Genomic DNA, 16,146 nt, shown 5'->3' on the forward strand with positions numbered 1-16,146 from the left:
AAATTTATTTCCTGCTATTGAAGCTATAAACCTTGAAAATCCTACCATTGCCTTGGACTTTAACTGTTTAAAATACACAATTACAAAACACTTTGTTAAATAATGGCATATCCCTTCCAAGCAAGCAAGTAGTATTTCATATGAATACCTTCCCATTAACAATTTTCCCCAATTCAGCTTAGTACTAGTTATTTTTAATGATTCAATTATATGTGGTAGAAAATTTTTTTCTTTTAACATTCACTGACATTTATGTTAGTTGAATTTGATATAAGACTAGCATGCTATTATGAATATAATTATTATAGTCACTTCTTAGCTAATTTATATTATTTTATATTTGGGTCTGTAAAAATACATAACTACTGCTCACAAAAAATACATAATACTGCTCACAAAAACCAGGGGATATTGTAAAATGAATATAAAGTGATAAAATGTCCCCTAATTTTTGTGAGCAGTACATTATCTATCACCAAAAGCACATTCTCAGATAAAATACATATTTTAATCTAGTTGTGCTTAAATATAACTGTAGCCTCCAAATAACCATATGTAGGCCTATGCATAATACATTAAACAGCATATTTAACTTAATATGAAAACTGATTTGCTGACTTGTTTTTTTTTGTTTGTTTGTTTGTTTTTTTGCGCGCCCGGTGGTCGCTGACTTGTTTTTAACATTATGTGCCTCTGCTTTTTACTTCTATATTTAAATGTATATTGTATAAAAGATGAAAATTGCATAATACCAGGCCAAAAATAATTACATCTACATTTCCTTCTATTTTATAGATCTTTGATCTATTTTAATTTTTCTATATGGTATAAAATCTTTTGAATTTCCAGTTGTTCCAGAACCATTTGCTAAAATGACTCTTCTTCCCCCCATTAATGGTCTTGGCAGCCTTGTGAAAAATCAACTGACAATAGATGTATGGGTTTATTTCTGAACTCCAAATTCTATTCCATTGAACTGTATGTCTATTCTATGCCAGTATCATACTGTTTTTATCACTACAGTATTAAGTTGTGAAATTGAGAAGATTCAACATTGTTTTTTGCTGTTCATGTTCCCCTGTATGTCCATATTTAATTTAGGATCAGCTTCTCCATTTCTGAAAAAAAGAGGGGGGCATTATTATTTCCTTCTTGCTTAAAAATTTATTTTGCTCTTCTTGTTCTGTTTTATGGTTTAAGATTAGGTTGACTTCTTTTCTTTAATGTAGGCTATATACATTTCCCTCTGAGCGCTGTTTTTACTGCATCCTATTAAGAATTGGCATGCTATTTCACACCAAACCTTCATTCCTATAAAAATTTTTCTAATTTCCTTTGTAATTCCTTCTTTGACCTACTGGCAATTTAAGAGTATCTTATTTAATTTCTACACATTTATGCTTTCTCAAATTTTCCTTTTGTTATAGATCTCTCAGTTCATATCATTGTTTGGAGAACTTGGTATAACCTTAATCATTTTAAATTCATTGAAATGTGAATTGTGGCCTAATATGATCTATCTTGGAGAAAAGTAGCATGTCCACTTGACAAGAATGTGTATGAACTCTGCTGTTGTTGGGTGGAGTGTTCTATATATATTTATTAATTCTAACTAGGTTATATAGTGTTGCCCAAGTCTGCTATTTCCTTGCTATTACTTGTTTTGTTGATTCTAGTTAATGTCTAATATCCTTTCATTTCAGCCTCAAGGACTTCCTTTAACATTCATATATGGTAGGTCTAATAGTTTTTATCTGGGAATGTCTTAATTTCTCCTCTATTTTCACAGGCAGCTTTGCTGAATATAAAATTCTAAGTTAACAGTTTTGTTCTTCCAAGACTTTGAATGTATTATCCAATGCCTTATGGCAGGGGTCAGAAACCTATGGCTCATGAGCCAGATGTGGCTCTTCTGATGGCTGCATCTGGCTCGCAGACAAATCTTTAATAAAAAAAATAATGTTAAAAATAAAAAACATTCTCATGTATTACAATCCATTCATTTCCTACCGCTCATGTTCATGGTTGCGGGTGGCTGAAGCCAATCACAGCTGTCCTCCGGGACATCACCAAATTTTTATTGGATAATGTGTAACGTGCACAGGTCGTTGTATGGCTCTCATGGAATTACATTTTAAAATATGTGGCGTTCATGGCTCTCTCAGCCAAAAAGGTTCCTGACCCCTGCCTTATGGCCTCTATGTTTTCTGATGATAAGTCACATGTTAATCTTATTGAAAATCATTTAGACATGATGGTTACCTTGCTGTTTTCAAGATTTTATCTTAGTCTGTAGCTTTTGATAGTTTATGATGTGTATCAGTGTGCATCTCTTTGAGTTTATCCTACTTCGAGTTTGGTGAATTTCTTGAGTGTGTGTGTGTGTGTGTAATTTTTTTTAATGAAGTTTGTGAAGTTTCCTGCCAATATTTCTTCAAATATTCTTTTAGCCCCTATCTTCCTCTCTTTTCCTTTGGAGACTCCCATTGTGTGTATACTGTTGATAATATCCCATAGGTCCCTAAGGATCTGTTCACTTTGTTTTATTACTTTTTCTTTCTGTTCCTCAGACTGGATAGGCTCAATGACCTACCTTTAAGTTTGCTGATTCTTTCCCCTGCCTGCATGAATCTGCTGTTGAGCTCCAACAGTGAATTTTTAAAACTGTGGTTATAATTTTCAACTTGAACATTCACTTATTCAAGTAAAGGCCCAGAGAAAAAAAATGGAAACGTTAAACTAGCGGGTTTTGCCAGACAAATATTTCTTTCTGAAAGAGAAGCTGGCATGAATTATCTATGGTTACAGCTTTGTCACATCAGAACTGTTCAAAATGTAAACTAAAGTATATGGCAAATTAAAGTGTAACACTAATGGATTAACATTTATAATCTCTTATTTTGATTTAGCTCTTGAGAATATAATGATACCACATTCTACATATCAATCTCACACTTGTTATCTCAATTTGACCCTATACTGTACTTTCTTTTCTATTAGTACATTTTCTAAAAACACTTTAATAAGATGTATAAAAATACTCCAATGATCACTGCTCTAAAAATAGTTTAATATTTTATTTGAGAAAACTAGGTAAAAGATCAAATACACTTTTTCATAGAAAGCAAAGGAATTCACTAATAAGGTAGCAATTTTTTTCACAGTAAAAATAAATTACATAAAACTTAAGTTCTTGATTTTTATCACACTTCATTTTTTTATCCTTGATATATGACACAAACACAAAATCATTGAAAGAAAAAGACTAAAAATACAGATTTATAACAAAACAGATATATAATTTTCTTGCTCCAAAAGAATCATGTTAATATAAATTAACAAATTTTAAATAGATGAACGGGCTATGTTCTGTAAATACTAATTTGTTATATAAATATTAATTTCATCTTACTACTTTTCAAAATAATTTAACCTAGTCAATTTTATTTATGCCTCAGTTTTCTCATTTATAATTTAGGAATTTCTTTTTGTTGATTTACCAGAAATTAAGAAATTTTGCTAATAAGAATTATCCTCAAAATGTAACCCACAAAGCAAGGTCACACGAAACATGCTAAGATTTATTTTAAAAAAACAACAGTGATTTTGAATATTACTCATAAGTAAAATTCAAAAGTGAGAACACAAGTCATTCTTGGTCAAGGATCACCACGGTGATAGACATCAATTACTGACATTAGCAATTGCAACACTGGTCTTTTTACTCCAGTGTTAGAGTAGATCATTATTTCTTTGGTTTGAACATCAGACAACATTGGTACTTGGTTGAAATTAAGGAGTCCACACTGTGTAACAAATATCTTTAAATACTAGGCTTACATATAGCACAGGATACCTACACACCTAGACCCCATTTTAAATGCTAAACTTCATATTGAATTCAGTCTAGAAATACAGATTGGAATCCAGCCTGTTTAAATTCTTTCTCTTTCCCCTACTTTTTGCAGAGTTTGTATTTCTGCTCCTCAGTTTACGTACACCTACTCACAATAATAACTAATAAAAAAGCAAACAAACCTTTAAGTAAAGTGGTATTTATTAGGTCATACCATACTAATTCTTAAGTTTAATTTTTTATGGATAGTTAATTAAAAACTAATTTTGTAAAAAATAAATCCCTCAAAACTCTCTCATATTACTTTTCCCCCACACAATTATATTCCAAGGGAATATAATTATATACAGGGGAAATGGCAGTGCTGAAGAGGCAGCTTGCAGAGAACAGAGCCTTTCTAGAGAGTCAATATAGAACAACACTAATTCAGGTCAACATATGTTACTTACTTCAATATTATTGGGACCAAAAAGGTAATTATTGGGACTTAAAATCATATGATACAAAGAAAACTATAACCATCAAATTTTAAAGATTAACATTTAAAAAGAAAGCCTTCAGTGTTTGAGGAGTGCAGTATTTTGCTAGTATTCAAATACTGTATCAGGAGAGAAGTGTCTGCACTTGCTGTGGTGATCGGTGTAGAATGCTCTCTGGATCTTTGTATCCACTGGCTGGACTCATCACGGCGGCATACACTTCACCATATGCTCTGCAGACTAATTCTGTAGACTGTTTTATGATCTGCTCTCTATTGATAAACAAAATAGGAAAACAATTTTAAAATGTAAGAATTGTAAGAAAGCTTCATATTTGAATGCATTTCATGTTTATAATTATCACATTATAATATTAAAAACTAATTGTACCACTACACAAGTTACTAATCTTGGTTTGGGATAATTTTAATATTTATTATTTTTTTGTTACATTTTCCCCATTAGTATGTAGGTTTCAGGAGGGCGGGACTGGGTTTTGTTCGCTGCTATTATCTTTATGGCTGGAACGGTGCCCAATATACAGTGGGTTACTAAACAAAAAACAGGTCGTATAGTTCTTTAAATACCCCTAGTTCTCAGTAAAAATGTACGTTCTATAAAGTCTTCCCTGATTTCCAGAGCTAGAAATAACTTCTCCATTTTAGGAATGTCCATGACCAAAAGAATACATGTGTAAGACTCGTGGTGAGTTGAAGCAAATTGACATTTGCCCCAAATGTCAATTGCTGAAGCTTCCAAAATGAGCGTGAGTAAAATGGAAATATGTTGAGTAAATTCTCTGAGCAGAGTGGAGTAAATGCTCTAGGTATACTACCTTTTTGTTGTAAAGGAAGATGGTGGAAAGTGGTTTGTAAATCTACTTAACCAGATGAGGCTTCAAAATATTTCTGATCTACATATATTGGAGATTCCTATAACTGACTGAGCTTAATGATGAGTGCATCAAAAAGATACAAAAGTTATTTTCCAAAAATAGCTGAAAAACATAAGCTGGTATTTTTTAAATGTGTAAAATATAAGATGCATTTGATACCCATTTTGCAAGAAGTCAAAAAATAGATTTTAGATATAACAGTTCTTAAAGCAGTAAGACAAATTTTTAGGGAATGTATAAAGCATTCATTACATACACTACATACTCTAAAATCTATACTCAATCTAAACATAGTATATATTTAAACATATGAATAAAAATACAGAGAAAGAAGGCTATTTCTTCTCACAAGCTTAAAAACAAGAGTAACGTACAATAATGAATATCAAATACAATTTTTTAAAAAATATAGGTAACTGGTACATGTAGAATTATTGAATATTTTGAACAAATTAATTTTTAAAAAATTCTATTAAAATAAATTTAATGGGGTGACATTGATCAATAAGAATACATAGGTTTCAGATTAATATTTCTGAAACATTTGAACTGCTGATTGTGTTGTGTGCTCATCACTCAAAGTCAAATCATTTTCTGTTACCATATATTTGTCCCTCTTTATTACACCCCCCCACCTCCCCTGGTGACCACTTCACTTTTATCTATGTCCATGAGTTTCATTTTTATATCCCACCTATGTGTGAAATCATATAGTTCTTGGCTTTTTCTGATTTACTTATTTCAGTTAGCATAATGTTCTCAAGGTCCATTCATGTTGTCATAAATGACAATATACCATCATTTCTTATGGCTAAGTAGTATTCCATTGTATATATGTACCACTTCTTAATCCAATATCTATTGAAGGACACTTTGGTTGCCTTGGCCACTGCGAATAATGTTGCAATGAACATGGGGGTGCATATGTCTTTGCATAACAATGTTTTCGAGTTTTTGGGGGCAGATACCCAGTAGAGGGATTGCTTGCTGGGTCATATAATAGTTCTACTCTTAATATTTTGAGGAACCACCATACTTTCTTCCATAATGGCTGTCTCAGTTGACATTCCCACCAGCAGTGAATGAGAGTTCCTTTTCTTCACAGCCTCTCCAACACTTGCTATTCCCAATCTTTGGATAATAGCTAATTTAACAGTGTGAGATAGTGCAGTATCTCATTGTAGTTTTGATTTGCATTTCTCTGATAGCTAGGAAGATGAGCATCTTTTCATATATCTGTTGGCCATTTGTATGTCTTCTTGGAGAACTGTCTGCTCAGGTCCTCTCCCCCTTTTTTTAATTGGATTATTTGCTTGTTTGTTGCTAAGCTTTGTGAGTTCTTGACATATTTTGGATGTTAACCCCTTATCGGAGCTAATACATTTAAAATTTTACCTCCAAGTGCAAGTGAAGAAAAATTATGTTTTCTTATAACTCAGGGGACATATTTAATTATGAATTAAAGTAAATTACAAATGTCTATAATTCATAATGCAGCTAAAAATCATTATAAATCTGCAGTGAAGAAAAAATAGAATAAAGCAATATTGCTAAGCCACAAATAAAATAAAAAAGTTAATAAAACCAAGTAAAAGTATAATTTTAAACGTTGGTGTTTGATGGGTATAGGACATCCTCATTTTGCTTCTCTGGTTAAAGCCACCAAGATAGGGAAGGGATTAAAAATGAACACGGCTGTGCTGAAGATGATGAAAGACACCAAAGCTCATGGAGAAAAAGGCCTTTCATGTGCTGGGTAGAAAAAGGAGAAGGGGTAAGAACTGGTCCTCCTGGCCTGCCAACTATTAAAGCCAACAGGATAGAAATGCAATGGAAAGAGTGTTTCTCCAAAGTGAATCTGAGTCAGATCCTAAATGTGAAGAGCAGGAACTGTGACTGGTAGTGATTCCATATCTAGACAAATGTAAGAGCTCAGTTATCACTTCCAAAGTCAGGCACAGGTCCATCACTTACATTCATTAATTTTTTTCTAATGTTATAAAGGTGTAGTGGAGGACAATACTGTCAGGGACCTTCTAGTTGAAGATCTGCCACTTACTGCAGCCTTGAACAAGTAATTGACTCTCTCCAGGACTGTCACCATTGTAAAACAAAATACTGAATCAACAATCTTTCAGGTACTTTCAGCTTTTAAATTATACCATTCCAGTGAGAGTTAAAAGCATTTTTATGAACTGCTTTTTAAAAACATCTCTTTGTGCCTATTTATACATATACATACATACACACACATTATTTCGGAGAATTGAGTTCCCTAAATAATGATATATAAACATATCAGTTATTTGTATATGAATGGGTGGTGAGTCTGAAGTACTAAAACAGTTTTATTACTTTGCAATTTTACGATCCCCTCCTTTTTATTTATATTGATAATTATTTTGTAAGTTCATCCTTTATCTTAAAAGGTATAAAGGCATGTATCTGTGTATCTATTTATCTAATTATCTGTCTGTCTGTCTGCCTGCCTGCCTACCTGCCTACTTGCCTGGTGTCTTGGCCCAAATTATTCACTAATATCATATATGACATAGAGTCTAAGATAATGAAAAATCATTATAGTGACAAATAATCGATGTTCAAAATGTAAAACTTTCAGGTATTCTGTAACTCAACAAAAAATGACCAACAAATTATCTCAGGTGCTTCTGAAAATCTGGAATGCCTTTATCCACCGATCACCTCATGTACAAGTAGTGAAAAGTAGTATTTATTTTTTCAGTCATGTATGCTGAGCACTGATTCTAGCATGGGCATCCAACTCAGATTTTACTTACATATAGTATATTTTGATGAAGCCCAGAGCTGAAGAAAAGTACTCTTAGAATTGTTTATGTAGGTTAAAATTCTAAAAATTAAGTCTAGCTTTTCACATGATCAAAAGATATTGAAAAAAAGGCCAGTTAAAAGGAAACTCTTGTATATATTTGAATGTAAGCTATGACCATCTATAAAGTTAGACTACTAATTTTATTGGTCTCTTTATTACCATGAAATTCTAACAGGTAATAATTTATTAGGTGATGCCCTATTGGCCTTTGGACAGCTTAATAACCCTCTCAGTATAAGTACAACTTTCAAAAACTTAAACATATGAATCATATAAATAAAGAATGAAAGAATGTAAAAAATTTAATAACTTGTGAATGAGGAAACTATTAAGATGATAAAGCTGGTTCACGGGACATTTTGAATAACTGGTCATTTGCAAGCATTTGAAAAGGAAGGTTAAAACAAAATATGGTAGATACAAAATGGATCAATGTCTCATGGAGCAAGGACAACCATAAGGCATGAAAAACCATGAGAAATTTAGTCAACAGTAAACAGAGAATCAAACAATGTACATTTCCCTAAAAAATTCAGACATGCTGTTATCCCAGACTCTATTTGCCTTATTTCTAAGTTTTAGGAAATCTTTCTTACATTTAGAAAGTAGTTCGCTATACCAATGTATCACATATCAGAGATAATAATGTAGTTAATGTGCCACTGAAAAAAGAAAAAAAGATGAGCTAGTTACACAATTTTACAGAAGGGTAACATTTTTCAGTTACTTATGCACCAGAATATCATACGTTAAGTTTTATCTGACCAGTTATAAATGTCAATGCCTTAAAAATCTAGTATTATAAATTTTAAAAATACTAATAAAAATTAATATATAACTAGAAGGAGATATTCTTATTTAAAAATGTTGACTGAAATTAAGTATATTTTAAATCTTTATTTTTTAAGATTTTTAAATTGATTTTAGAGAGAGGGAAAGAAGGGAGAGGAGCACAAAGAATCAACTTACAGCTGCTTCTCAAGTGTGTGCTTTGACCAGGTAAGCCCAGGGATTCAAACTGGTGAACTCAGTATTCCAGGTCAACGCCTTTTCTACTGTACCTGCACAGGTCAGGCTTAAATAATTATTTAAGGCACTGAGCTGTGTGTGATAAGAGATAAACTGCTTACTTCCAAAATCAGTGAGCTTGTCATTAATCAGTACTTTAGGATTTTGGCTGCCATAACAACATGACAAAATCATTACCATAAACTCAGCATTTCTAAAAATAGTTTATTTCAGCATTCGGGTTCTATCTATGATCACTAAAATTGAGCTTTACTACAGCACCACAGTTAAGAGCGCAATCAAATGTGTCATGAGAGAAAAGAAGGTATTAACAGTCTAAGCCTGAAATACCAAGAAAAAAAAGAATATACTTATGAATACACAGGTTAAAGAACGTACATTTTTATTTCTCTTTACCACAGTGCTAACATCCAGATGTCACAGGGTTAAGATAATGTCTCATCCTTGATGAGCTGTCACTCACAGTAAAATGTAAGTATATTTTCCATGAGACCAAGCCACGTATCTCATGTAAGTCTTATCTATCACATATGCTTAAATTTTCTAACTTCCTTTTGAAAATAATAAGACAATCTCAACATAGAGTTAATAAAAATATAGTACAGGCTATTATTAAAGAGAATAGGTTCTGGAATCAGAAATATAGGATTCAAATCTTGACTATTTGACTTTGGTTCAATATTTAACCTTTCTAAGAGGTGTCCTCTTCTGTAAAATGGAGATACTAATTTGTAGACCCATTGGAAGATGTAGGTAAAGTAACTCATTGAAGGATCACTCTGGTTGAGGAGTTCAGATTAGATTGTAGGGGTTGGTGTGGAGCTGGCAGTGAGGACAACAGTGAAAACAGAGACTAGTTCAAAGGATAATGTGATAATCCAGGCATAGATGAAACTAACTTGGACCATAGTAGTAACTGTGGAGATGGTCAAAAGTATTCAGAGTGACCTCTCACATACTTCTGGATAAATATTTAATGAACTGGTCCATGGGAATTTTGAGAGGAGTTATGATGAATTTACAAATTACTATATTACACAGCCAGTTAGAGAAGAATACCATGAAACTACATAAGAACACTGAAAATCTGCAAACATCACAATTAATGATAAACATCAGGAACACTTCCATTAAAGTTCAAAGTAAGATATACATACACATTGTTACATCTACTGTTTACTTTGGAGATCCTAGCCAATTTAATGAGTTTAGTCACAAATATTGAAAAGAATTAATAAAACCATTAATATTAGGTATCTTTACCAAAAACAAAACAAGGCAAACAATTGAAAAAGTACTAGAACTAAAATAAAGTTTAGTTATTTGGACAGATTAAAAATTAACACACAAAATTTAGAACCAGCAATATCTAATTAGAACATGTAGGAGAAAACAAAAGACCTTATCATAGTAGCCACAAAATATTCTAGGAATAAACCCAGAAATACATTTGAAAATTATATAGAAATTTTATTGAAAGTTGTAAAATAAACAGGCATACTTTGTTTGTAGATGGGTATATTCATAGTACTTTCTTATTTCTTTTTTGTTCATTCCTATATTAGTGCAGTGAATGTTTTATATGCACTTGAAAGGAATGTTATTGTCTGTGGTTGCATGTAGTATATTCTCTTTCTACCAGGGTAGACAGACTGGTGGCAATATTCAGTTCCTTTACACCATACTAGTTTTCTGTCTACCTTTTCTATCCATTACTAGCAGAAGAGTGTTCAAATATCTGTAACTGTCAACATAAATATTTCTTCTCAATTCTATGAGTTTACACTGTATGTTTGAAACTCTGCTATTAAATACACATATTTACTATTATATCTTCTTAATAGATTGATCCTATTATTATTATTATTGTAAAAGGTCCACCTTTATCTTTGGTATTATTTTCTATCCTGCAGTCTAAATTTTTAAATATTAATATAGCTAATTTGGTTTTAGTAAGACTGGTATCAAATGGTATACTGTCAAATTCCCTATGGGGCAATGCTCTGTCCATCTGGGGCCATTGCCCCATTGCTTGGCAACCAAGCTATATCAGCGCCTGAGACAAGGCCATGGAGCCATCCTCAGTGGCCAGGGCTAACTTGCTCCAACTGGGCCATGGCTGCAGGAAAAGAAGAAAAGATAGAGGGAAGGGAAAAGGGGAGGCGAAGAGGCTGATGATCGCTTCTCCTGTGTGCCCTGACTGGCAATCGAACCCAGGACTTTTACACAGCAGGCCGAGGTTACACCACTGAGCCAACCGGCCAGGGCCACCATCATTTTACTTTTAAACAACCCTTGTTTTTGTATTCAAAGTGGATTTTTTATAGGTAGCAAACAGTTGGACCATGATTTTTTTCTTCACTCTAATTCTTTTAATTGGAGTGTTCAGAGTTGCTATAAGGCTGAATGTAAGTCTATCACTATCATTCTGTTATTTGTTTTATATTGGTCCCACCTGTTCTTTTTGCTTCTTTTCCCCCTTCTTTCTGTAATTGTTCTTTAACATTCTATTTTATCTTATATAATAGCATTTTACATAATTTTTGTTTCTTTTAGCACTTACTATAATGTTAATAATCTACCTTAAAACAGTATATATATTTCAAGGACAATTTAACAACCTTACACAACAGTATACTCCACCACCCTCTCATTCCATCTTTTGTGCTTTTGTTGTCATAAACTTTATTTCTATATGTTAAAAATCCAATTCATTGTTAGTAATTTTGTTTTCAATGTCAACTTATCCTTTGTCTTTCCTATGCATAGAACTGAGTTTTCTTCTGGTATCATTTTCCTTTGGTCTGAAAATCTTCCTTAATCATTCCCTGCAGTGCAGTATATTGTTGATAAACTATTTTGCTTTATCTCAAAATATGTAAATTTTGCTTTCAGTTTGAATGATACATATTCTCCAAAGAAGACATACAGATATGGCCAATAGGCATATGAAAAAAATGTTCAACTTCATTAATCAGAGAAATACAAATTAAAACCACAATGAGATACTACCTCACACCTATCAGAATGACACTCATCAACAAATCAACACATAATAAGTGCTGGCGAGGGTGTGGAGAAAAGGGAACCCTCCTACACTGCTGGTGGCAATGAGACTTGTGCACATACTTGTAAAAAACAGTATGGTGTTTTCTCAAAAAATTAAAAATGGAACTGCCTTTTGACCCAGCCATCCCAGTTTTAGGAATATATCCTAAGAATCCCCAAAACACTGATTCAAAAGAAGATATGCAACCCCCCCCCCTCATGTTTATTGCAGCATTGTTTACAATAGCAAAGATCTGGAAACAGCCCAAGTGTCTGTCAGTGGACAAGTGGATTAAAAAGCTGTGGTACATATACACAATGGAATTCTACGCAGCTGTGAAAAAGAAGGAAATCTTACCTTTTGTGATGGCATGAATGGACTTGGAGATTATTATGCTAAGTGAAATAAGCCAGGCAGAGAAAGACAAACATCATATGATACCACTTATATGTGGAATCTAATAAACACAGTGAACTGAGGAATGGAATAGAGGCAGAGGCAGGGTCACAGGGAGCAGAGGGACAGCTGTCAGAGGGAAGGGGGATGAGGAGATGAGATCAGAGAAGGTGAAGGGATTAGCCAAATTATATATATGTATATATAACACATAGATACAGATAACAAGACAGCAGGTCCCAGAGGGAAGGGAGGAGGGGGAGAGAATGAAGAGAGGGAGAGAGGAGAAGGAGGAAGAGGAGACAAAGTACCTATGCTGTACCTCTCTATGTTTATTTTTACAACTGGCAATATTTCCTCCGTAATCTTATTCTACTTTTTCACCTGTCTCTGTGGCTCCCCTTCCATCAGGTGACCATCGGTTTATTCTCTGTATCAATAAGTACAGTGTAGCCTGACCTGTGGTGGCGCAGTGGATAAAGCGTCAACCTGGAAACACTGAGGTTGCCAGTTCAAAACCCTGGCTTGCCTGGTCAAGGCACATATGGGAGTTGATGCTTCCTGCTCCTCCCCCTTCTCTCTCTCTCTCTCTCTCTCTCTCTCTCTCTCTCTCTCGCTCTCTGTTTCCCCCCCTCCTCTCTAAAATGAATATTAAAAAAAAATTTTAAAAATAGTAATAAGTACAGTGCTGTTTTGTTTGTTCATTTATTTTGTTCTTTAGATTCTACATATAAGTGAAATTGTATGGTATTAGTCTTTCTCCTTCTGAGTTACTTAGTATAATACCCTCATGTCCATCCATGTTGTAGTGAACGGTAAAATTTCACTGTTTTTTTTATAGCTAAGTAGTCTATGAAGTAGCTTATCTGCATGTACTATGGATAGTCCATGACATATTTATTCCATGTCACCCTGACATATTTGTTAATATAAGAGAATCTGGTATTACAGTAACATAATTTCTATTATATTTATGTTAATTTTAAAAAATCATTCACTAAGAAGAGAATTTGGAGTTAGATATATGCAAGGAATAAGTAATAACAGGGTGAATTCAGATCTCTCAGAGGTACTGAGGCAGAAAAAAATGGTTGAGAACCATAGATGGTCAATGGTAAATCTCCTATTCACAAAATAATTTTTTTTCAAAGAAATGTGCTTGGTATTTAAAAATATGTAAATATTTACCAACTAATTGGGACCAAAATATACTTACTTCACTGTGGCACTCAGAAGGAAGTTCAGCTGTGGCATTAACAGGTTGTCTGGAGCTGACAGGTAACGATCAAACTGAACCTGAATGAAACAGAGAAATGTTAAAATAAAGTACTACATGTATCTGTTAACAGACATTCAAATATATTACCATATCTTTTAATGATTAAATCTTAGACAAAATCCCATATTCAAAAAAACAAGTTATCAAAATGAGTTATTTTGTAAACATTCTACCTAAATTACCTAAAAGTGTCAACTTTTAAAAGTAGTCAATATCCAGCATCATCTACTTGTAAAATTCTGAATCTAAGTCATTCATCTTCATGACCCTCACCAAAGTTTTGATAATAATATTAACAAGAAGTAGTCATCAGATTTCCAGTCTACCTTACTTTCTTAAATATACTGTATTTGTTAATTATTCATTCAACTAATATTATCGAATACCTACTATTAGAAAGGAACTATATTAGAGCTAATGGCCTAGTGAGAGAGGTAGTAATCAAATAACCTAAAAAAATATGTATCTACATACTGTGTTAAATGCTGTGAAGGAAGAAACCAAGGTACTATAAAAGCATAAATCAGGAGGATGGACCTAACCTGTACATTTGGCAAAAGCATCTCTGAGGAAAGGACATTTTGAGTAAGATCCTAAGAATAAATAAACAATAAGTAAGTGTGTGTGTGGTGGGAGTGGGTACAGCAGGGTACCACCTAAGGCTTAAGGAGAGAAGGAGAATAGCTAATAGTTAATGTACAACTTGTATGCTTTATATCAAAGGAGTTTAGTTCTGATTGTGAAAGCAGTAGGAAACCACTGAAGTAAGGAAATAATTTGATTTAAATTTTAAAAAGCTAAATTTGGCTACAGCAAGACGAATGGAATGAAAGGTTGTAATGATAGTTGCAAGGACCACAAACAGGCAGCTACTTGCAGCATCTTACTTTATAAGGGCAATAAAGGTGAAGAGAAGAGGAGGAGGTACCTGAGAAAATTAACCAGTAAAATCATCCCAAGTTTGGTTAGTGACAGGATGAAGAGATTGACTCCCAGATTTTAATCTGTATAACTTAATTCACATAGCAATACCATAACTCATAACTGTGTTCTTTAGACATTTAATAAGTTGTATACAGTCGTCCCTCGCTATATTGTGGTTCACTTTTCGCGGTCTCACTGTATCACGGATTTTTAAATTGTAGATATCTAATTTTGTATCGCAGATTTTTCACTATATTGTGGGAGTTTGCAATAAGTTTCACTATATTGTGGGAATATACTACAATAGTTGTAGTATATTCACTGGTGAGTACCCATATAAAATTTTATATATTATTAAAATCATGTAGGTTTAAGAATGTCGAAAGTGGTTAAGAGCATAAAAAGTGTTTGTAAGAGTGTGGGAAAGGTTTCTAAGAGCGTGGGGAGGGTTCATAAAGCCTTAAAATATATACATAATAATACATAAATAATAAAATAAATATAAGGTCACTACTCCGCAGATTTTCGCATACTGCGGGGGGTTCGGAACCTAACCCTCGTGGTGGACGAGGGACCACTGCATCCCTTGTGCGGTCATGTCCTTTTTCATCCCAGCTCTTAGTATGTTGCCTATGAAATAGCAGATACTTGGCCAATAACTACTGAAATAATAAGTGAATAAATGCTCTTACCACTGTGAGTTAAAATCACTTGGAAGAACCTGGGACTGGGGGTGAGGTAGGGAAGAGTTAAAGAGAGTTAGGTTTGAAGATGCTGAATTAAAGTGCCTTTGAAGCATCCAAGTGGAGGCAACAGACAATTCTATATAAAATGATACATCACTACAAAACTCAATCAAGACTTTGTTTCTTTAATAATGTATTGAAGAAGATATTCAAAATAACTGTCTTCAAAGTTTAAAACAAAGCAAGTAAGAATTTGTAAGGGGTTTAACTATATTTTGTGAATTTTTATATTATGGACTATTATAGATATGTGCTGAGTAGGAGAAACAGAGGAAAGAAACACATTTATTGAGTAATAACTATGGTGACTGGTCTTTGTGTAGATGTGTTCATTTTCAGGAGGTAAATACCTGAAAGTGGAATTACTGGATCGAATGGTAACTACAGTATATATTTAACTTTCTAAGAAACATAACTGTTTTAATAAATCTCAAGTTTATTCATCTTCATTTATTTTTATTTAAATGCTTTAGAATCAAATTACTTACATTTCTAAGTTTAAAAATAAAATGAAGCTGGACTCCTTACACCACATACTAAAATAAATTAATGTGGATTAATGACTTAAATGTGAAACTCAAAACCATGCAATTCCTAGAAGAAAACATAGAGAACAAAGTCTCTGACGTTTCTCTCAGCAGT

General features: G+C 33.1%; 1 protein-coding gene across 1 annotated transcript in view; it reads right to left on the reverse strand.

The window, feature by feature from the left end:
• Positions 1–3,062: 3,062 nt before the first annotated feature.
• COG6 (component of oligomeric golgi complex 6) overlaps positions 3,063–16,146 on the reverse strand; it is a 70,363-nt gene continuing 57,279 nt past the window's right edge. Inside the window, exons 18-19 of the mRNA XM_066380968.1 lie at positions 13,772–13,851; positions 3,063–4,607 (exon numbers count right to left, since the gene is read on the reverse strand). Coding sequence (XP_066237065.1) covers positions 4,460–4,607; positions 13,772–13,851 — 228 coding nt within the window. The 3' untranslated portion in view covers positions 3,063–4,459. The remainder of the gene's footprint in view (positions 4,608–13,771; positions 13,852–16,146) is intronic.

The sequence above is a fragment of the Saccopteryx leptura genome, chromosome 4, assembly GCF_036850995.1.
Source record: "Saccopteryx leptura isolate mSacLep1 chromosome 4, mSacLep1_pri_phased_curated, whole genome shotgun sequence".
Lineage (NCBI taxonomy): Eukaryota > Metazoa > Chordata > Mammalia > Chiroptera > Emballonuridae > Saccopteryx > Saccopteryx leptura.